The sequence below is a fragment of the Oncorhynchus masou genome, chromosome 18 (assembly GCF_036934945.1).
Source record: "Oncorhynchus masou masou isolate Uvic2021 chromosome 18, UVic_Omas_1.1, whole genome shotgun sequence".
NCBI lineage: Eukaryota > Metazoa > Chordata > Actinopteri > Salmoniformes > Salmonidae > Oncorhynchus > Oncorhynchus masou.
This window is the reverse complement of record NC_088229.1, coordinates 65,307,166-65,330,008: the sequence shown is the minus strand read 5'-3', so window position 1 is coordinate 65,330,008 and position 22,843 is coordinate 65,307,166. Positions and strand designations below refer to the sequence as shown.

The following is a 22,843-nucleotide window of genomic DNA, read 5'->3' as shown; positions in this document are numbered from 1 at the left end:
CCCAGTGTCCTGGCTAAATTCCCAATCTGTCCCTCAAACCATCACGTTCACCTAATAATCCCCAGTTTACAATTGGCTCATTCATCCCCCTCCTTTCCCCTGTAACTATTCCCCAGGTCGTTGCTGTAAATTAGAACGTGTTCTCAGTCAACTTACCTGGAAAAATAACAGATAAATAACTTATCACAACAAAACTCAAATGCATCAAGGAAGGAAATTTCACAAATTAACTTTAAGGCACACCTGTTAATTGAAATGCATTCCAGGTGACTACCTCATGAAGCTGGTTGAGAGAATGCCAAGAGTGTGCAAAGCTGTCAAGGCAAAGGGTGGCTATTTGAAGAATCTCAAATATTTTGATTTGTTTAACACTTTTTTTGGTTACAACATTATTCCATGTGTTATTTCATAGTTTTGATGTCTTCACTATTATTCTACAATGTAGAAAATATAGTAAAAATAAAATAAAACCCTTGAAACTTTTAACTGGTACTGTATGTATGCACACACACAAACTAATCCATTGTGGAGGCCGAGAACTAAAAGCCAATCTATGCTTGATCTGAAAATGAGGTCGGAGGCTCCATTTGGAGGGTTTGACGCAATTGCGGAGCCTCTAGAGTGGCATGCTGAGGCAAAATTGAGCTCCGTACCGTATCGCCTTGTGCCTCCCAAATTTTGTAACAATGCAGAGAGCTATGTATAGGTCTGCATTGACATGATTGGTTGACGGTAGGTGGGAGCGGTACATCCTGTATAAACACAAACTCACTTCCTTGACAACTCTGCACTGCTCCACAAGAAGTATGAATGCCTTGACTTCCGCTGAGACCAAATCACCATAAAAGTCAGTGACCATGCACAATTCACTTCTCTCTCCAGAATGTGCTCTCTCCCACCAATTTTTGCACATTCAATGTTTCATAGCTTCATTGTGTGAGTTGTTTGTGTATATCAATTCCCCATTACATACAGTGCCGTCTGAAAGTATTCAAACCCCTTGACTTTTTCCACTTTGATACATTACAGCCTTGTTCTAAAATGGATAAAATAAACAAAAACCCTGAATTTACACACACAATACCCCATAATAACAAAGTGAAAACAGATTTTAGAAATTGTTGCAAATTTATTAAAAATAAAGACAGAAATACCTTATTTATGTAAGTATTCTGGCACTTTGCTATGAGACTGGAAATTGAGATCAGGTGCATCCTGTTTCCGTTGATCATCCTTGAGATGTTTCTACAACTTGATTGGAGTCCACCTGTGGTAAATTAAATTGATTGGACATGATTTTGAAAGGCACACACCTGTCTATATAAAGGTCCCATAGTTGACAGTGTATGTCAGAGCAAAAACCAAGCCACGAGGTTGAAGGAATTTTCCATAGAGCTCCAAAATAGGATTGCGTCGAGGCACAGATCTGGGGAAGGGTACCAAAAAAAAATGTCTGCCGCATTGAAGGTCCAACAACACAGCGGGCTCCATCATTCTTAAATGGAAGAAGTTCGGAACCACCAAGACTCTTCCTTGAGCTGGCTGCCCGGCCAAAATGAGCAATCGGAGGAGAAGGACCTTGGTAAGGGAGGTGACCAAGAATCCTAATGTCACTGACAGAGCTCCTAGAGTTCCTCTGTGAAGATGTGAGAACCTTCCAGAAGGACAACCACCTCTGCAGCACTCCACCAATCAGGCCTTTATGGTAGAGAGACCAGACGGAAGCCACTCAGTAAAAGGCACATGACAGAGTTTGACAAAGGCACCGAAAGACTCAAGACCATGAGAAACATCATTAAACTCTTTGACCCGAATGCAAAGCGTCACGTTTGGAGGACACCTGGCACCATCCCTACGGTGAAGCATGGTGGTGGCAGCATCATGCTGTGGGATCCTTTTAAGTGGCAGGGACTGGGAAACTAGTCAGGGTCGAGGCAAAGATGAACGGAGCAAAGGGGGCTCCCAAGTGGCACAGCGGTCTAAGGCGCTGCATCTCAGTGCTAGAGGTGTCACTACAGACCCAGGTTCGATCCTGGGATGCATCACAACCGGCCGTGATCGGGAGTCCCATAGGGTGGCGCACAACTGGCCCAGCGTCGTCCGGGTTAGGGGAGGGTTTGGCTGTCATTGTAAAATAAGAATTTGTTCTTAAGCAACTTGACTAGTTAATTTAAAAAAAAAGAGATCCTTGATGAAAACCTGCTCCAGAGTGCTCAGGACCTCAAACTGGGGGCGAAGGTTCACCGTCCAACAGGACTATGACCCTAAGCACACAGCCAAGACACAGGTGTGGCTTCTGGACAAGTCTCTGAATGTCCTTGAGTGGCCCAGCCCGATCAAACATATCTGGAGAGATTTAAAAGTAGCTGTGCAGCAATGCTCCCCATCCAACCTGACAGAGCTTGAGGATCTGCATAGAAGAATGAGAAACTCCAAATACAAGTGTGCCAAGCGTTTAGCATCATACCCAAGAAGACTTGAGGCTGTAATCACTGCCAAAGGTGCTCCAAATTGAGTGCATTTTTTCTTATGTTAATGTCATTTTTAACAAATGTTTAAAAAATGTTTTTGCTTTGTGTGTAGATTGAAGAGGGGGAAAATGTACGTTTTAGAATAAGGCTAACCTAACAAAATATGGAAAAAGTCGTCAAGGGGTCTGAATACTTTCCAAAGGCACAGTACAGTTGAAGTGAGACATTTACATACACTTAGGTTGGAGTCATTAAAACTTGTTTTTCAACCACTCCACACGTCTTGTTAACAAACTATAGTTTTGAAAAGTCATTTAGGGCATCTACTTTGTGCATGACACAAGTAATTTTCCCAACAATTGTTTACAGACAGATTAATTTATAACTCATTGTATCACAATTCCAGTGGGTCAGAAGTTTACATACACTAAGTTGACTGTCTTTAAACAGCTTGGAAAATTCCAGAAAATGGTGTCATGCTTTAGAAGCTTCTGATAGGCTAATTGACATCATTTGAATCAATTGGAGGTGTACCTGTAGATGTATTTCAAGGCCTACCTTCAAACTCAGTGCCCCTTTGCTTGACATCATGGGAAAATCAAAAGTAATTAAATTATAGACTGCAACAAGTCTTTCATCCTTGGGAGCAATTTCCAAACGCCTGAAGGTACCACATTCATCTGTACAAACAATAGTACGCAAGTATAAACACCATGGGACCACACAGCTGTCATACCGCTCAGGAAGGAGACGCGGTCGGGCAAAGGACCTTGTGAAGATGCTGGAGGAAACAGGTACAAAAGTATCTATATCCACAGTAAAACAAGTCCTATGTCCACATAACCTGAAAAGACACTCAGCAAGGAAGAAGCCACTGCTCCAAACCCCCATAAAAAAGTCAGACTACCGTTTGCAACTGCACATGGGGACAAAGATCGTACTTTTTGGAGAAACATCCTCTAGTCTGATGAAACAAAAATAGAACTGTTTTGCCATAATGATCATTGTTATGTTTAGAAGAAAAGGGCGAGGCTTGCAACCCGAAGAACACCATCCCACCCGTGAAGCACGGGGGTGGCAGCATCATGTTTTGGGGGTGCTTTGCTGCAGGTTGGACTAGTGCGCTTCACAAAATAGACGGCATCATTCGGAATGAAAATTATGTGGATATATTGAAGCAACATCTCAAGACATCAGTCAGGAAGTTAAAGCTTGGTCGCAAATGGGTCTTCCGGATGGACAACGACCCCAAGCATACTTCTAAAGTTGTGGAAAAATGGCTTAAGGACAACAAAGTCAAGGTATTGGAGTGTGATGAAAGAAATAAATCATCCTCTACTATTATACTGACATTTCAAATTCTTAAAATAAAGTGGTGATCCTAACTGACCTAAGACAGGAAATTTTTACTAGGATTAAATGTCAGGAAGTGCGAAACACTGAGTTGAAATGTACTTGGCTAAGATGTAAACTTCTGACTTCAACTTTATATCACCAGTAGTGTATTTACTGTTAATTCCTATCATTTCTAATGTACAATGTTTAATTTGGTTATGGTAATTTATTTTCATGCATTCAATATTATTATTCCAGTCTTCCTATTCTCATTGTTTGTAGAGTGCACAACCTACGCAACACTGAGAAACAAGTATTGGTTTATTTAATTCAATTTACGAGTTGTCAATTCAGTCATTGTCTTTTGTTTGGAGTGCTCCTGTCAATGTTAAGGACACACACAAATAGGCTTATGGGGGGGGGGGGCGCTGGTGGGCAGCAACATGTGAACATGCGTTTGAGACGCTCTGATGCAGGGCGAACAATTTACCATTAATACTTGAACAACATCTCCCCCCACTGTGTTAATTTTGTAACATTTAATTTGGAATCGAAAACAAATGTACTAATCTGTCTTTTTTGCATAAATGTTTGGCCTTTTATTCGTAAAATGTTGAGACACCAGCTGCGGGCCACAAAGGAGCAGGTCTCTGCTGAAGCCTCGGCTCAACGGACACGGACTCTGATCCCCCCGACCTAGCCATGGTAATGGCGGCTATCATTAAATCTGAACAGACTGTGCTGGCTAAGGTGGAGTCACTATCCACTGACCTAATCGGCACTAATAGCTATTCTCGCCACCGAGGTCAACATATAGATCCATTAAGGACTTGGCGAGACATGAGACTCGTCTGAATAGCCTGGAAGTTGGCGAAAATATTTACTCCGACAACGTGGTGACACTGGAAGAGCAAGTCACCCAGCTATCACCCGATGTTGTCAAATTCACTTCCAAGGTTGAGGACTTTGAGAACAGACAGCGCCGGGGGAACGGTCGCATTTTTCGGTGTGAGAGGGACTCGAGACCATAGGCGGAATGCGGCCTACCCTGTCCATAGCTAAACTGCTACAGGTAAATCTTGGCCTATCATTGGCGACATAATACCAGCTAGCCATTGTGGGCTCATACTATGACCCTGCACTAGCCGTGCTAACGCGACCAAGGACCAACTAGTGAATTCATATCTTGATTAGAAACATGCCTCCACCCTGCTCCTAAAAAAGACAATTATTCAACATATACCCATTGTTTTACTATCCTTCAAATATGCATATTGCATGAGATACCTTACATAACTGAGGTGGTTCCCTCCAGAATCCCTTCCCTCCTAGGTGTAAATTTGATTAGGTTGGCCCTGGATAGAGCTCGACTGAGGCTCACTTTAATGTGGTAGCATTTTGCTCTTGTCTAGGTGAGGTAGATGCAGTCATCCAACTGAGGGAGGGCCAGCATAGGGGTCCAAGGTTTTCTGGGTATTTTATTTTTTTTCTTTATATTTTATTACTCAGACCCTTCAGCACACTGGCCATGTGATCGTACTAACAAATTTCTGATTACTATGACTATGCCTAATTCACATACTCTAGGCTCCACATGCTTTATCAGCTGGGACGTGAAAGGATGGATGACCAGGTGGTCAAGCGTAGCCGAGTGTATGCTCATCTTAAGTCTGGACATTGTTTTTCTCCAAGAGACCCATCTCCGGTCCAGCAACCATGATAAACTTAACAGAGGATGGGTAGACCAACTATTTCACTCCTACTTTGGTGCTAAGGCCAGAGGAACAGGGGGCCTTAGCAGAGGATGGCACCCTGTTTGTCTCCTCCAAAGTAATTTCAGATACTAATGGAAGATCTATTAGTGATGGGGAAATGGTTTAGCAGACAGGTTATTCTGGCTAACCTCTATGGTCCTAATTGGGATGAAGCTCAATTTCTCTGACATCACAACACTTCCTGACCTTAACTCTGATCATTTGATATTGGGCGGAGATTTCAATTGTCTATTGCATCCAAGTCTAGACAGATCCAGACTGAAGCCCAACAATGTAAAAAAAAAAAAAAAAATCAGGCACAGTAATCAACTCATTTCTAGAATCCTACAATTTCTCTGATCCATGGAGGAGCAATCCCAATGCTAAACAGTAATCCTTTTTCCCCTCCAGTCCACCACTCATTCTTTTCTGCCAAAGTCAATGTTCAAACATCTGGACAGCTACATTTCCAACTTCATTTGGAATAAGTCAAATCCACAAATGAGAAAGGTATATCTAGAGAGACCTAAGCCTGCAGGCTTAATATATCTAAATGTGTTTTGAGTTTCTACATTTGAAAACAAGGATGGCCCATCACGGAGTTAGTCAAGCCTTCCAATTTCTCCGGTCTCGCTCCTGTGCTCCCCAATGCCCATGATCTTTGGCACCCATGTTTTGAACCCCATTGTTAAGAACTCCCTATTCCGAAGTCACTTTAGCCTTTAACAAGCAAGCGGCTTCTCTCCATTAACATCCAATCATCTCTTCTCAGCGTCACAGATTGACACGGCATTCCAGTTCTGGCATAGGGACGGTCTGGTGTTTTGTGACCTATTCGTTGAAAATTCATTTGATACGGTTGACCATAATATTTCCAATACCCACTTTAAGATACCTGCAAACACAGCTTTGTCAAATGGTTTCCCTTCCTTTCCACTCGAGCCTACTAAGTGTCCAGTCGAGAGGTGCATAGATCATAACCCTTATCTGAAGGGCACAATCTCCAGATTATACGACATAATACAGAACATTAAATCTGCCTTGCTTTGCAAATACAAGAAACACATAGGTGGAGAGCTACTCGATGATATATGGCAAGAAATGCATTGAGCGCATCAACACTAAAGGTCGACCGATTAATCGGAATGGCCCTCCTGTTCTCCACTCATTACCTGTATTAACTGCACCTGATTGAACTCGTTACCTGTATAAAAGACACCTGTCCACACACTCAATCAAACAGACTCCAACCTCTCCACAATGGCCAAGACCAGACAGCTGTGTAAGGACATCAGGGATAAAATTGTAGACCTGCACAAGGCTGGGATGGGCTACAGGACAATAGGCAAGCAGCTTGGTGAGAAGGCAACAACTGTTGGCACAATTATTAGAAAATGGAAGAAGGTCAAGGTGACTGTCAATCACCCTCAAGTCTTGGGCTCCATGCAAGATCTCACCTTGTGGGGCATCAATGATCATAAGGAAGGTGAGGGATCAGCCCAGAACAACGCGGCAGGGACCACAGTCTCAAAGAAAACCATTAGTAACACACTACGCCGTCATGGATTAAAATCCTGCAGCGCACGCAGGGTCCCCCTGCTCAAGCCAGCGCATGTCCAGGCCCGTCTGAAGTTTGCCGATGACCATCTGGATGATCCAGAGGAGTAATGGGAGAAGGTCATGTGGTCTGATGAGACAAATAGAGCTTTTTGGTCTAAACTCCACTCGCTGTGTTTGGAGGAAGAAGGATGAGTACAACCCCAAGAACACCATCCCAACCGTGAAGCATGGAGGTGGAAACATTCTTTGGGGATGCTTTTCAGCAAAGGGGACAGGACGACTGCACCGTATTGAGGGGAGGATGGATGGGGCCCATGTATCGTGAGATCTTGGCCAACAACCTCCTTCCCTCAGTAAGAGCATTGAAGATGGGTCATGGCTGGGTCTTCCAGCATGACAACGACCCGAAACACACAGCCAGGGCAACTAAGGAGTGGCTCCCTAAGAAGCATCTCAAGGTCCTGGAGTGGCCAGTCTCCAGACCTGAACCCAATAGAAAATCTTTGGAGGGAGCTAAAAGTCCGTATTGCCCAGCGACAGCCCCGAAACCTGGAGAAGGTCTGTATGGAGGAGTGGGCCAAAATCCCTGCTGCAGTGTGTGCAAACCTGGTCAAGAACTACAGGAAACGTATGATCTTTGTAATTGCAAACAAAGGTTTCTGTACCAAATATTAAGTTCTGCTTTTCTGATGTATCAAATACTTGTCATGCAATAAAATGCAAATTAATGACTTAAAAATCATACAATGTGATTTTCTGTATTTTTGTTTTAGATTCCGTCTCTCACAGTTGAAGTGTACCTAAAAAAAAAAAAAAAAAAAAAAAACACTACATGCTTTGTAAGTAGGAAACACTGCCGATTTTGCAGGTTATCAAATAGTTGTTCTCCCCACTGTACATAAATAAAATATTTAAATCATTATTATTTTAAAAATCGGCCGATTATTCGGTATTCACTATTTTTGTCCTCCAATAAATCGGTATCAGTGTTGAAAAATCATAATCGGTCGACCTCTAATCCACACATCATTTTGCATAAGGCATGGGCTTATTCAGTTTAAGGTTTTGCATTGTCTCCATTACTCAAATGACAGATGGGTATATTTTTGCCAAAATGTTGACCAAGTGTTTGAGATGCCATCATCTTTGAGAGTCCAGCGACAGTGATACATGTTTTGGCCATGCCAATCTTTGAGTGGCCTCTGGGACCCCATTTGAGGCATTCTCGTATTACACATCTAACTTAAGTACACTGTGCATGGGTCCCGACAAAAGTTCAATTTAACCTGGTCCCCATTAATACAATAAATGGAGAGTAGAGGTCGATCGATTATGATTTTAACGCAGATATTGATTATTGAAGGACCAAAAAGACTAACGATTAATAAATATATATAAAAATGACAATTACAACAATACGGAATGAACACTTATTTTAACTTAATACATAAATAAAATCAATTTAGTCTCAAATAATGAAACATGTTCAATTTGGTTTAAATAATGCAAAAACAAAGTCTTGGAGATTAAAGTAAAAGTGAAATATGTGCCATGTAAAAAAGCTCATGTTTAAGTTCCTTGCTCAGAACATATGAAAGCTGGTGGTTCCTTTTAGCATGAGTCTTCAATATTCCAAGTTAAGACATTTTAAGTTGTAGTTATTGGCATTTATAGGACTACTTCTCTATGCCATTTGTATTTCATATACCTTTGACTATAGTATTGCCAGCCTAATCTCGGGAGTTGATAGGCTTGAAGTCATAAACAGCGCAATGCTTGAAGCACAGCGAAGAGCTGCTGGCAAACGCAGGAAAGTGCCGTTTTTAATGAATGCTTACGAGCCTGCTGCTGCCTACCACCGCTCAGTCAGACTGCGTTATCAAATCATAGACTTCATTATAACATAACACACAGAAATACGAGCTTTAGGTCATTAATATGGTAAAATCTGGAAACTATCTTTTCGAAAACAAAATGTTTATTCTTTCAGTGAAATTCGGAACCGTTACGTATTTTATCTAACGGGTGGCATCCCTAAAGCTAAATATTGCTGTTACATTGCACAACCTTTAATGTTGTCATAATTATGTACAATTCTGGCAAATTAATTATGGTCTTTGTTAGGAAGAAATGGTCTTCACACAGTTCGCAACAACCCAGGCGGCCCAAACTGCTGCATATACCCTGACTCTGCTTGCACAGAACGCAAAAGATGTGACACAATTTCCCTAGTTAAAATAAATTCGTTAGCAGGCAATATTAACTAAATATGCAGGTTTAAAAAAAATACACTTGTGTATTTATTTTAAGAAAGGCATTGATGTTTATGGTTAGGTACATTGGCGCTACGATTGTGCTTTTTTTCCAAGAATGCGCACCTCATCGATTATATGCAACGCAGGACAAGCTAGATAAACTAGTAATATCAACCATGTGTAGTTAACTGGTGATTATGTTAAGATTAAATTTATCTTATAAATCAATGCTAGCTAGCACCTTACCTTGGCTCCTTGCTGCACTCACGTAAAAGGTAGCCAGCCTGCCACGCTGTCTCCTCGTAGAGTGCAATGTAATTGGCCATAATCGGTGTTCAAAAATGCCGATTGCTATGAAAACTTGAAAAAAAAAAAAAGCCATTCCGATTTAAATCGGGCGACCGCTAGTAACACCTCCGCCATGCTGATCCTCAACACAGGGCCCCTCAGGGGTGGGTCCTCAGTCCCCTCCTGTACACTCTTGACTGCATGGCCAGGCACAACTCCAACACAATCATTAAGTTTGCTGATGACAACAGTGGTAGGTCTGATCACCGACAACGATGAGACAGCCTATACGGAGGTCAGAGACCTGACCGTGTGGTGCAAGGACAACTACCTCTGCCTCAACAGGATCAAGATTTATTTTTAAAATCAGGATATTTTATACCATAACTGGCACAAGGATCAGTAGAAATTATAATATAAATTGGCATTCAACGTGAGAAAGGTTGCCGACTCCTTTTACAGGCAACTTCAGGAGAGTAATGGCAGAATCTGAAAAAGCCAGCAGGAGGAGAATAGCTGGGTCAGGTTAAGTGTTTTCTTATTTTTCTGGTCATCTAGATCCGACGCCCTCAAGGCTTTGGTCTTATTTCATCAAACCGTAAGCTTAAAGCATCATACAAGCTCAATGATTATACAATGGGGCAAAAAAGTATTTAGTCAGCCACCAATTGTGCAAGTTCTCCCACTTAAAAAGATGCGAGGCTTGTAATTTTCATCATAGGTACACTTCAACTATGACAGACAAAATGAGGAAAAAAAATCCAGAAAATCACATTGTAGGATTTTTAATGAATTTGCAAATTATGGTGGAAAATAAGTATTTGGTCACCTACAAACAAGCAAGATTTCTGGTTCTCACAGACCTGTAACTTCTTTAAGAGGCCCCTCTGTCCTCCACTCGTTACCTGTATTAATGGCATCTGTTTGAACTTGTTATCAGTATAAAAGACACCGTGCTTCTACACCTGCATTGCTTGCTGTTTGGGGTTTTAGGCTGGGTTTCTGTACAGCACTTTGAGATATCAGCTGATGTACGAAGGGCTATATAAATAAATTTGATTTGATTTGATTTGATTCTGTCCACAACCTCAAACAGTCACACTCCAAACTCCACTATGGCCAAGACCAAAGAGCTGTCAAAGGACACCAGAAACAAAATTGTAGACCTGCACCAGGCTGGGAAGACTGAAACTGCAATAGGTAGGCAGCTTGGTTTGAAGAAATCAACTGTGGGAGCAATTATTAGGAAATGGAAGACATACAAGACCACTGATAATCTCTCTCGATCTGAGGCTCCACGCAAGATCTCACCCCGTGGGGTCAAAATGATCACAAGAACGGTGAGCAAAAATCCCAGAACCACACAGGGGGTCCTAGTGAATGACCTACAGAGAGCTGGGACCAAAGTAACAAAGCCTACCATCAGCAAGGGCATTGAAGATGAAACGTGGCTGGGTCTTTCAGCATGACAATGATCCCAAACACACCGCCCGGGCAACAAAGAAATGGCTTCGTAAGAAGCATTTCAAGGTCCTGGAGTGGCCTAGCCAGTCTCCAGATCTCAACCCCATAGAAAATATTTGGAGGGAGTTGAAAGTCCGTGTTGCCCAGCAACAGCCCCAAAACACCACTGCTCTAGAAGAGATCTGCATGGAGGAATGGGCCAAAATACCAGCAAGTGTGTGAAAACCTTGTCAAACGTTTTCTGTAAGTCTTCACCTCTGTCATTGCCAACAAATGGTATATAACAAAGTATTGAGAAACTTTTGTTATTGACAAAATACTTATTTTCCACCATAATTTGCAAATAAATTCATTAAAAATCCTACAATGGGATTTTCTGGATTTTTTTCTGTTATAGTTGTAGTGGACCGGTGATGAAAATTACAGGCCTCATCTTTAAGTGGGAGAACTTGCACAATTGGTGGCTGACTAAATACTGTTTTGCCCCTCTGTAGTTGATTTCGTTAAAACACATGGATATCAACTCAATTTGAAACTGGCCAGAGGGAAAAATCAGAGGACACTGACATTTTCTCAATTTTCCTAGGAACACAATGAAATGCTGCAATCTAGACTCAGGGGTAGATGTAACATAGTAAAGGAAAATATGGGACACTCAAATTAGTATGATGTGTTATGTTTGGTATGTATTAAATTTGTGGATGTCCAGCATCCATTTCTTATGATAGGTTACTATTTGTATGATATCATACAATATGTTAAATTTGCAATACATATAGGTTACAAATTCCAATTTGTTGTGGCTAACATTAGCTAGGCATTAGGGGTTAATGTTAGGGTTAGCTAACATGCCAAGTAGTTGCAAAGTACCTTAAAAGTAGTATAAAAGTTTCTAACTAGCCAAAATGCTAAAGTTGTCTGTAATGAGATTCGAACAAGCAACCTTTGGGTTGCTCGACGTTCACGTTTTTGCCTTAATTAACCTTCTGTCTTATGTAACCATACCAAATGTAACATTAATTTGAGTGTCCCAGATTTTTTAATTTACTGTGTTACGTCTAGTCTATGAGACCAGCCTGGAAATTGACACCAAATTTCGTAATACATGGCATGGTATTATTCCATCCAGATGAAATACAAGAGCAGGCCAACATCCCTATTGTCCAAAATAGCACCCGACCTTGTAGAATAGAATACATGTTCTCTGTTCTGCATGTTTATCTGGTAATAGCTAATTAGACATCATTGTAGATCCAATCACAACCTTTCCCCTGCTGGATCCGTATGTTAATTAAGATGGTGCAGAAGCAGCAGCCCAAGAAGACCGGCAGGAACTTCAGAAAGAGTCTGCTCAAGGCCGACAACATGAAGCCGCAGAATGAACTGCTATACTAGTTAAGCCTATACTACTTCAAACTTTGAAAGGTGCAAGTCAATCTGCATCCAAGAGCCCAGGGGCACCGGGGCCTGTCCAAGTTTAATTAATCCTAACGGGAGAGAGAGAAAATAATCAGGGATGTGAAGACAGAAGACGGCAGGGCTGAATCTCTAATTTAATTAAAGCTTAAGAGGCAAGTTTTTGTTGCAGCTTCTGTCCTGAGTGCTCATTCATATCCTCAGCAACCATGTGATGGTGGAAAACTCATGCACGCTGGAAATCTAGGCCTAACTAGCTACATGATCAAAGTTTTGATTGAGAAGAAATTAAATGCTCACAGAATATATGCTAATCACTATCGGTTTGGCAACAGTGGTTGGTCTTACTGGCAAAACCAACACCATCTGTCTTCATTATTTTACCCTACAGCCTTTTGAAATACAATGTTAACATGATCTAGATTCTAGGCTATAGGCAGACACTCACTGTTTACATTACATAACAAGTAGGCCTAAATCCTGGGCATGCATAAACATTCCACCCCCTGAATGTCACCGTGTGTTTTTACAAGACTCACATGACAGGATATAGAATTGACACATATACAGTAGCAAGAAAAAGTATGTGAACCCTTTGAATTACCTGGATTTCTGCATGAATTGGTCATAACAATCTTCTTCCAAGTCACAACAATAGACAAAAATAGTCTGCTTAAACTAATAACAAACAACTATACGTGCTCATGTCTTTATTGAACACACTGTAAACATTCACGGTGCAAAAAGTATGTGAACCCTTGGCTTTAATAACTAGTTGACGATCTTTTGGCAGCAATAACATCAAGCAAACATTTTCTGTAGTTGGAGGATCAGACCAGCTCAACAGTCAGGAGGAATTTTGGACCATTCCGCTTTACAAAACTGTTCCAGTTCAGCAATATTCTTGGGATGTCTGGTGTGAACCACTCGAGGTCCTGCCACAGCATCTCAATCAGGTTGAGGTCAGGACTCTGATTTGGCCACACCAGAAGGTGCATTTTCTTCTGTTGAAGCCATTCCGTTGTTGACTTACTTCTGTGTTTTGGGTCGTTGTCCTGTTGCATCAACCAAATTCTGTTGACCTTCAAACTCGTAGAGAGCCTTACATTCTCCTGCAAAATGTCTTGATAGACTGGGGAATTCATTTTTCTGTCAACGATAGCAAGCTGTCCAGGCCTTAGGGCAGCCCCAAACCATGATGCTCCCTCCACCATACTTTACAGTTGGGATGAGGTTGGTGTACTGGACCTTTTTTCCCCCTCCAGTGTTGCGTGTTCCTTCCAAACAACTCAACTTTAATCTGTCCACAGAATACATCCAGGTGCTCTTTTACGAACTTCAGACATGCAGCAATGTTGTTTTTTGGACAGCAGTGGCTTCTTCCATGGTGTTCTCCCATAAGCACCATTCTTGTTTAGTGTTTTACGTATTGTAGACTCATCAACAGAGATATTAACATCTTCCAGAGATTTCTGTACGTCTTTAGCTGACACTCTAGGATTCTTTTAACCTCACTGAGCACTCTGCGGGGTGCTCTTGCAGTGATCTTTGCAGGACTGCCACTGCTAGGGAGAGTAGCAACAGTGCTGAAACTACTCCATTTATACACAATTTGTCTTACCATGGACTGACTTTTAGAGATATGTTTAACCATTGCCAGCTTTATGCATGTCAACAATTCTTAATCTTAGGTCTTCTGATATCTATTTTGTTCGAGGCATGGTTCACATCAGGCAATGCTTCTTGTGAATGGCAAACTCAAATTGTGAGTGTTTTTTTTAATGGGGCAAGGCAGCTCTAACCAACATCTATCTCGTGTCATTGATTGGACTCCAGGTTAGCTGACTCCTGACGCCAATTAGCTTTTGGAGAAGTCATTAGCCTAGGGGTTCACATACTTTTCCCAACCTACTCTGAATGTTTAAACTTTGTACTCAATAGACAAAAAGATACAATCATGTGTGTGTTATTAGCTTAAGCACACTGCGTTTGCCTATTTTTGTGACTTAGATGAAGATTAAATCAAATGTTATGACCATTTCATGCAGAAAACCAGGTAATTCCAAAAGGGTTCATCCTTTTTCTTGCCACTGTAAGGTACGTGCTATATGGATCCCTGGGACGTCCCTACCCTGCTGAATTTAGTTTTTAAATGTAAGGGTTAGGTAAGGGTTGGAATTAAAGTTAGTATAGGGATGTCTCAAGGGTCCCAAATAGCAATGGCCCATCATATATGAAATGGTTTTCTGCTGATCTGTCCTTGAACTGTGATGGTATAGGAGGCTACCTTGATTTTGGATAGTAATTCAATGTTAGCCTTCTTCAAGAGGGTCATTATCATTGTAAACCTCATGCTTCCCGTGTATGTGCTCTGCAAGCAGGTAAGCAACGTGTAGAATCATTGAAAGCAGTGTTTCCTGGCATGGCTAATGTTCGGAGTGTTCAGTTGCTTGTCATGGGCGGCAGGTAGCCAAGTCATTAAGAGCGTTGAGCCAGTAACCGAAAAGTAGCTGGTTCAAATCCCCAACCGACTAGGTGAAAAATCTGTAGATGTACCCTTGAGCAAGGTACTTAACCTTAATTGCTCCTGTAAGTTGCTCTGGATAAGAGCGTCTGCTGAATGACTCAATTGTAAAATGCTTACGTGTAGACAAAACATGCTCCAAGTCACCTATCCTCTGTGCCCTGGTTGAGTTATAAAATTTGAAAAACATTGATTTAAATCTTGGCACAGCTGCAGACCCATACAAATCATACAATGGATCTATTCCTCCAAGGACAGTTTATTCCTCACAGGCCTTAAGTGTCTCACTTTTTCCACACACAAAAGCCAAAGCTCTCAATGACCATGTTTAAACAAACCGCAAGGAGACCACACAAGGGGCTATGGTATCTCAGTCTGGATGGCTAGAGGAGGCAAACGTTGCCTTGGAAATTAATATCTTCCCCTGTTTTACAGCTCAAGTATGCTGCTAAACATCCACTTAGGCTACAATTTGGAATAGTTTATTGCCTGCCTGAGGAACATTTCTGTGATATGTATTTCATGTTTTTGAACAAAAACATTTTAAAAAGACAATGAAAGTATTTTACACACTTATGATGATCAACTAGATTCAGCAACAGAACGATTTTTTTCATGAGCAGAATAACTTGTAGACTGCAAATTGACCACAAGAAGCCAAACTGATATAATATTGGACAAAAATATTATTTCAAGCCTTGCTTACATTTGTATACAATCACGTGTCTCTTATGCAGTGGGAATACTTGGGAGCAGATTGCCAAAATTAAAATAACTTGGAGTTGACTTCCTGGTGTTTATAGTCTTATGTCCAACAAAAATGCAAAACAAGTTGTTTTTTTTGTGGATGAAAACGTGGGGGCCAAATAATACCGTGCTATACACCTTTATCGTGTAAAGAAAATCTATATCATGTGATATGTTTAACATTACAGGATTCATTCTTTATAAACAATAAAAGATGTGCAAGATGCCTTCCATAATCCTATATTTCACTGTACTAGTGTCACTTCTCTGGAGATGGCTCCGGCTACACCCATTTCTGTTGCCTGGGAAACGAAGGTAAGGAGTGGTTGATGAAAGGTGTCCTCCACTAAATACACCTTCGTGATTTCTAATGAGCCATGGATAACCACAGACTCCTGGTATAATGCTAACGGGAAATGCCTCTTCGCCATCAGCCACTAGACCAAACAACTATTTACAGTCACGTTGATTGCACTGACTGAATATTAATGTCATTGGCAGAATTAGCTATGTAGTTGGCAAAAAGATCAAAAAATCACTGTCACGGGCGCGCCGAGTGAAGACAGATTAATCGAGTCAAATCCCCTACCTTTATGCACTCGCAGCGCCTACTCTCGTTAAACTAGCGATCCAGCAAAAGTTTATGCATGAAAGCTGTTTGGCATCTCATTTCATCCTCACCTTGACCTGAAATGCATCAGGTGTGCAGTCAGAAGCTCCACGAGACACGAAACCTGTCAAATAGACCCAGAAAAAGATTGTGTGGCGTACGATAGAAGAGTCCTTGCCTCCGATAAATGGAGAAAATGTCAAGGCACCCTATATTCCTACAGCAGTTTCACCAATGCACAGCCCAGTTCTCGTTTTTACTGAGCTACTAATCACGAACAGCGACGTAACTGTAAAATCCTGGAAATGTGCAAATCTCGGTGCATGAGAGAAAATATGTGCCCCATGCTCAGTGCTCATTATATATTGTATGGCCCTCTGGTGGAGAGAAGCGGTATTTTCCTGATAGAAACCATATGGCGGGGAGCAACAAAAAAAAATACAAATACATTTTAAATAATGTTCGTTGTTGGACACAAACGACTGTAAAAATCACCAGGTAATCAGTTCAAAGTGATATTAAGTTAGGAAATATTTTCTCAAGTATTCCCACGCATAAATAGAGAGGCATATGTGAGCGTATCCCATTGTAATCAAGGTTTGAAATTATTCTGTTTTTGCCAAACTATATCCGTTTGATATTCTTGCGGTCAATTTGCAGTGTACGAATGATGTATAACTATGTTCACGAATGATGTATAACTATGTTCCGAACCCCGAACATTCACCCAAGGAAAAATCTGCCCACTACTGAATTTAATTTGGGGGCCATAGAGGGTAATCTTGCCTGTGGAACAGATGGTGAATTTCTAAATACACCGTTTGGAACATGACAGTGTTTGATTCTGGAAATGGTCATTTACAAGTCGGAATGTTGAATACAATTCTATTTTAACTTACTCTGCCGATTGTCTGTAGTGTTGGTCCTTCAGCTTGTCGAAAGTTGAGAGAAAATATCCACAGGAAAGTATTGTTTACCCGACCTTTAAGAGCGCCAGTACTGAAGTTGAAATTTCACCTGGCACATGCGCAAAATCATGTAAAAACCTTCAAGACATCGTATACTATGAATGGCTCATGTGCAAGAGCAAAACACATATTGATTGCCACACACATAGGCTGTGTTTAGACAGGCTGCACAATTCTGATCTATTTTCTACATATTGGTATTTTGACCAATAACATTTTTTAACATCTTTTCTGGGGGCTGATCTGATTGGTCAAAAGGCCACTTAATGAAAAACAAAGAGATCAGAATTGGGCTGGCTGTCTAAAAGCAGCCTGTGTGTAGACCTGTGTTTTGAAGTTGGTTTAATAATAATTCCCTGTGTATATTTTCTCTCAAATTTCAACCAGCTGAGGGACCAACTGGCTGAGTAAGAGTAAATATATTTGTATTCTACGTTCCTGACAGACCAGGGATATTTAGGGTTTTTCTATGTAAATGTATATTACATCGTCTACATCATTTGAAGACTGGGGGTAATCACCTCAATGACATTCAATCCACTAAGGTATAGACCCCTTTCTGTGTTTACAAACATTTCCAAACCAGGGCGATGCACGCAAGTTGGTGGCAGAACAAGTGGGAGTTCTTATAGAACGCCAGCAAAACAGCCTATAATTACATGTTGTTTGTGATTGCATTTCACAATACTTTTGGATTATAATTGTATTTTAAGGCTCGTATGAATGTCTTACTCAATATAATGTTCGTCATCGCAAATCGACTGCATACCTCAACCAGTAAAATGGCTCTTTGGCTAGCTTTTGCTACAGCCTATATCAACGAGCGTAAGCATTCTAGCTAACAACCGCTGCATCCAAAATAGTTATTTTGCAAAGATCACAACCAAATATAATCTTAGCGACTGTTCATACAAGAATCCAAACATACTTATAAGTATATGAGAACCACACAAAAACAGTATTTTGTTTAGAAGTACTAAAAACAGACTATATATTAATGTTGAATGGACGCAGATAGCGATGGCTTTCTTACTGCAGCCAAGAGTCGTGTGCATAACGGCAGTGTGTCATGTACTGGGAAAAAGGGTCTATATGGTACGCCATAAACTCTTAAAGAATGATGTTGAAACCACAGGGCTCTTTTTTGAAAATTGTTTTTATTTTCTACATCCCTGAACAACTTTTGTTTAATAATCTTGATTTCTGTCCAATTTCTAAAAAGGTCATTGATCCAGGGTTTTAGCAAATATTTTTTTTATAACTCAACAGAGACCTGTTGTTTCCAATGGGACAAGATGAATCATCGTGGGCAGGACAAGTAAGGAGGTAGGCAGAACCAAGCACGAGTCTTCTCCCAATGCCGGCCACTGGGCTTCCTCTCATCACCATATTTGGTGGTAGGTACAAACGCCAAGCGGATGCATCAGATGTATACATCTGGTTCAACATTGTGGTTTTACTGTGGGCTTCGTAGTACACGAAAACGCAGCGATATATTACGTTTGGCCTGCTGGTGGAGCTCCGTTTTTTTGTGTTCAAAGTTTGCAGCGAAACAACAACAAAGCAGGAAGCTATGCAATAGCTTAGCTAACTTTTAGTTTAGTAGTTAAATAATTAATTGTTCCTACCTCAACGAATTTGACGAAATGACAACTGCGTTATCTAAACAAAGTTTGTTGTTCATTACATTTAGTCTTTCTTTGACCAGGTTTTCATACTGCTCAGTTGCAAATGCTAACGTCAATTCAAACATACCTGCGATTGCAAATCATTTTGGAACGAAAGGCAGATATGAGGAGGTTAACCGTTATCTCATTAATGACATTCTCTCGGTAAACAAAAACACATCCATTTTAAAACCAGGATGTACCAATAGCACGGCTATTCATGTGACCGCCATTATTCGGCATGGTACACGATATCCGTCGACCGAAAATATAAAAATTATGCAACGGCTTTACGACCTTGTTCTAAACGAGGCAATGAATACTGATAAATGGCTGAAGGATATCAAAACCAAGTGGGAAATGTGGTACACCGACGACATGGATGGCAAGCTTGTGGAGAAGGGGCGAGATGACCATAGGCATCTGGCTGTCAGGTTGGCAACATTGTTTCCATCTCTGATATCCGAGGAAAACCTTAGAGCCCACCGTATCCGTTTCATCACTAGCTCTAAACACAGATGCGTGGACAGCATTGTAGCATTTCAAGAGGGCCTGCTCAACTATTGGAACGTGACAGGGGAGTTTGTTTGTACAGCAAAGCTAGCTAGTTTTTTCGTTTTGGTATTCCTTGAATGATATGCCTGAACCGATCACTCACTCTCACACTGATTACTATTGTTACAGCTGAGAGGGATTTGTTGGGGGTGAGATATGAGACGATGTACAATGTTTGGACTTAATGTATTCTCTTTTTGTCTTGTTGCAGAAGTTGGACCCAGCCACAAAATCAACGATGGGTTGATGAGATTCTTTGATCAGTGTCAGAAATTTGTTGAGGACGTAGAGAACAACCAAACTGCCCTGGAAGAGGTCCACCTCTTCAGGGCCTCAGCAGAGATGAAAAGAGTGCAGATGAAGATGGCTGACCAGCTGCAAATGCCATACAATCGCATCACACCAGGTTGTTTGGTTCCAGATCTTTGCCACTTTGTGTAGTGGAGAGAGTTAATCATGCTCCGGCTGAAACTCACTATCCTATTGTGCCAGTTACATTTGTTCACTAATCCTCCATTTTCTTGTCACCAGATCTGGTGGAGGCTGCATTCTTCCTGTGCTCATATGAGTTTGCCATCAAATCTTTGAACTCCGCCTGGTGCAACCTGTTTGATGAGACTGACGCCCAAGTATGTACACAACATCATGGGAGAGCTATTGCCTCTGCCACAAACAATGAAGAACCCAGTTCCGTCATAAAGATCAAATGTTCATTAATGCAATCACCTGTAACCTTTCAGGTGCTGGAGTACAAAAGTGACCTGAAACAGTACTGGAAGAGGGGCTATGGTCATGATATCAACCGCAAGTCCAGTTGCAATCTCTTTCATGACCTGTTCAATCGTCTTGATCAGGCTGCTCGTGAGATCAGGTGAGTTGGTTGTAAAGTTAAACCACAGTCCACATTCATTTTATTGTCCACCATAATCATATAACTTGGACACAGGTTCTTATAGTGCCTTCAGAATGCATTGACACCCCTTGACTTTTTCCACATTTTGTTGTTACAAAGTGGGATTCAAATGGATTTCATTGTCAATGGTCTACACAAAGTACTCTGTCAAAGAGGAAGAAAAATTTGAACGTTTGTAAAAAATAAATGTATATATCTATATCATGGTTACATAACTGTTCAACCCCCTGAGTCAATACATGTTAGAATCACCTTTGCCAGTGATTACAGTGGTGTTTATTTCTGGATAAGTCTAAGAGCTTTGCTCACCTGGATTGTACAAAATGTGCACATTATAACTTTATAAAATTCTTCATGCTCTCAAGTTCGTTGTTGAACATTGCAAGACAGTCTTGCCATAGATTTTTAAAGACAATTTTAAGTCAAAACTGTAACTTGGCCACACAGGAACATTCAATGTTGTCTTGGTAAGCAACTCCAGTGTACAGTCGTGGCCAAAAGTTTTGAGAATGACACAAACATTAATTTTCACAAAGTTTGCTGCTTCAGTGTCTTTAGATATTTTTGTCAGATGTTACTATGGAATACTGAAGTATAATTACAAGCATTTCATAAGTGTCAAAGGCTTTTATTGACAATTACATGAAGTTGATGCCGAGTCAATATTTGCAGTGTTGACCCTTCTTTTTCAAGACCTCTGCAATCTGCCCTGGCATGCTGTCAATTAACATCTGGGCCACATCCTGACTGATGGAAGCCCATTCTTGCATAATCAGTGCTTGGAGTTTGTCAGAATTTGTGGGTTTTTGTTTGTTCACCCGCCTCTTGGGGATTGACCACAAGTTCACAATGGGATTAAGGTCTGGGGAGTTTCCTGGCCATGGACCCAAAATGTTGATGTTTTGTTCCCTGAGCCACTTAGTTATCACTTTTGCCTTATGGCAAGATGCTTCATCATGCTGGAAAAGGCATTGTTCGTCATTTGACACCAGGCATCCTCCAAAAGTCTTCGCCTCACTGCTGCCATTCCTGAGCAAGCTCTGTATTCGTGGTGCCCCGATCCCGCAGCTGAATCAACTTTAGGAGACGATCCTGGAACTTGCTGGACTTTCTTGAGCGCCGTGAAGCCTTCTTCACAACTATTGATCCGCTCTCCTTGAAGTTATTGATGATCCGATAAATTGTCGTTTTAGGTGCAATCTTACTGGCAGCAATATCCTTGCCTGTGAAGCCCTTTTTGTGCAAAGCAATGATGACGGCACGTGTTTCCTTGCAGGTAACCATGGTTGACAGAGGAAGTACAATGATTCCAAGCACCACCCTCCTTTTGAAGCTTCCAGTCTGTTATTCAAACTCAATCACCATGACAGAGTGATTTCCAGCCTTGTCCTCGTCAACACTCACACCTGTGTTAACGAGAGAATCACTGACATGTCAGCTGGTCCTTTTGTGGCAGGGCTGAAATGCAGTGTAAATGTTTTTGGGGGATTCGGTTAATTTGCATGGCAAAGAGAGACTTTGCAATTTATTGCAATTCATCTGATCACTCTTCATAACATTCTGGAGTATATGCAAATTGCCATCATACAAACTGAGGCAGCAGACTTTGAAAATTCACATTTGTGTCATTCTCTCAACTTTTGTCCACGATTGTATATTTGGCCTTGTTTTAGGTTATTGTTCTGCTGAAAGTTGAATTTGTTTTCCCGTTTCTGTTGGAAAGCAGACTGATCCAGGATTTCTCAAGGATTTTGCCTGTGCTTACCTCTATCATTTATTTTTATTCCAAAAAAACTCCTTAGTCCTTGCCGATGACAAGAATACCCATTACATGATGCAGCCACCACCATGCTTTAAAATATGAAGTGGTACTCTGTGACATTGTGTTGGAATACCACTTTTACATTATGGGGTATTGTGTAAAGGTCAGTGACACAATCTCAATTTAATCAATTTTAAATTCAGTCTAACACAACGTGGAAAAACTAGAGGTGTGAATACTTTCTGAAGACAGTCCCCTTGCTTGTTATTGAAAAACTATTGGGACCCTGAGGGTATAACAACACTTCCTCTCCCATGGATTGTTACACCTGTTTTCAATGGGGAATGTCATTGAGTAGATTGTTTCTCCCTCTGATGCATTTCACATCACTTCCCTTAGTAATTTTTTATTTAACTAGGCAAGTCAGTTAAGAACAAATTCTTATTTACAATGACGGCCAAACCCGGACAACGCTGGGCCAATTGTGGGCCAATCGAGGCCGGATGTGATTCAGCCTGGATTCAAACCAGGGACTGTAGTGTCACCTCTTGCAC

The 22,843-nt window shown here is 41.1% G+C and overlaps 2 protein-coding genes across 5 annotated transcripts in view; one reads left to right on the top strand and one right to left on the bottom strand.

The window, feature by feature from the left end:
- Nucleotides 1–17,495, bottom strand: part of LOC135505141 (phosphatidylcholine:ceramide cholinephosphotransferase 1-like) — a 51,365-nt gene extending 33,870 nt beyond the window's left edge. Inside the window, exon 1 of one of the 2 annotated variants that reach the window (XM_064924262.1) lies at nucleotides 17,324–17,495. The gene's annotated coding sequence lies outside the window, so the exon portion shown is untranslated. Of the gene's footprint in view, nucleotides 1–16,495; nucleotides 16,747–17,323 lie in introns of those variants that run through there. The other variant, XM_064924261.1, reaches the window with a different exon arrangement.
- Nucleotides 17,496–18,698: 1,203 nt separating this feature from the next.
- The window catches only part of minpp1b (multiple inositol-polyphosphate phosphatase 1b), a 7,391-nt gene continuing 3,246 nt past the window's right edge, over nucleotides 18,699–22,843 (top strand). The window contains exons 1-4 of one of the 3 annotated variants that reach the window (XM_064924260.1): nucleotides 18,699–18,718; nucleotides 19,826–20,020; nucleotides 20,146–20,243; nucleotides 20,355–20,485. In XM_064924260.1, coding sequence (XP_064780332.1) covers nucleotides 19,861–20,020; nucleotides 20,146–20,243; nucleotides 20,355–20,485 — 389 coding nt within the window. In that variant the 5' untranslated portion in view covers nucleotides 18,699–18,718; nucleotides 19,826–19,860. Of the gene's footprint in view, nucleotides 18,790–18,840; nucleotides 19,637–19,825; nucleotides 20,021–20,145; nucleotides 20,244–20,354; nucleotides 20,486–22,843 lie in introns of those variants that run through there. The other 2 variants (XM_064924258.1, XM_064924257.1) reach the window with 2 other exon arrangements.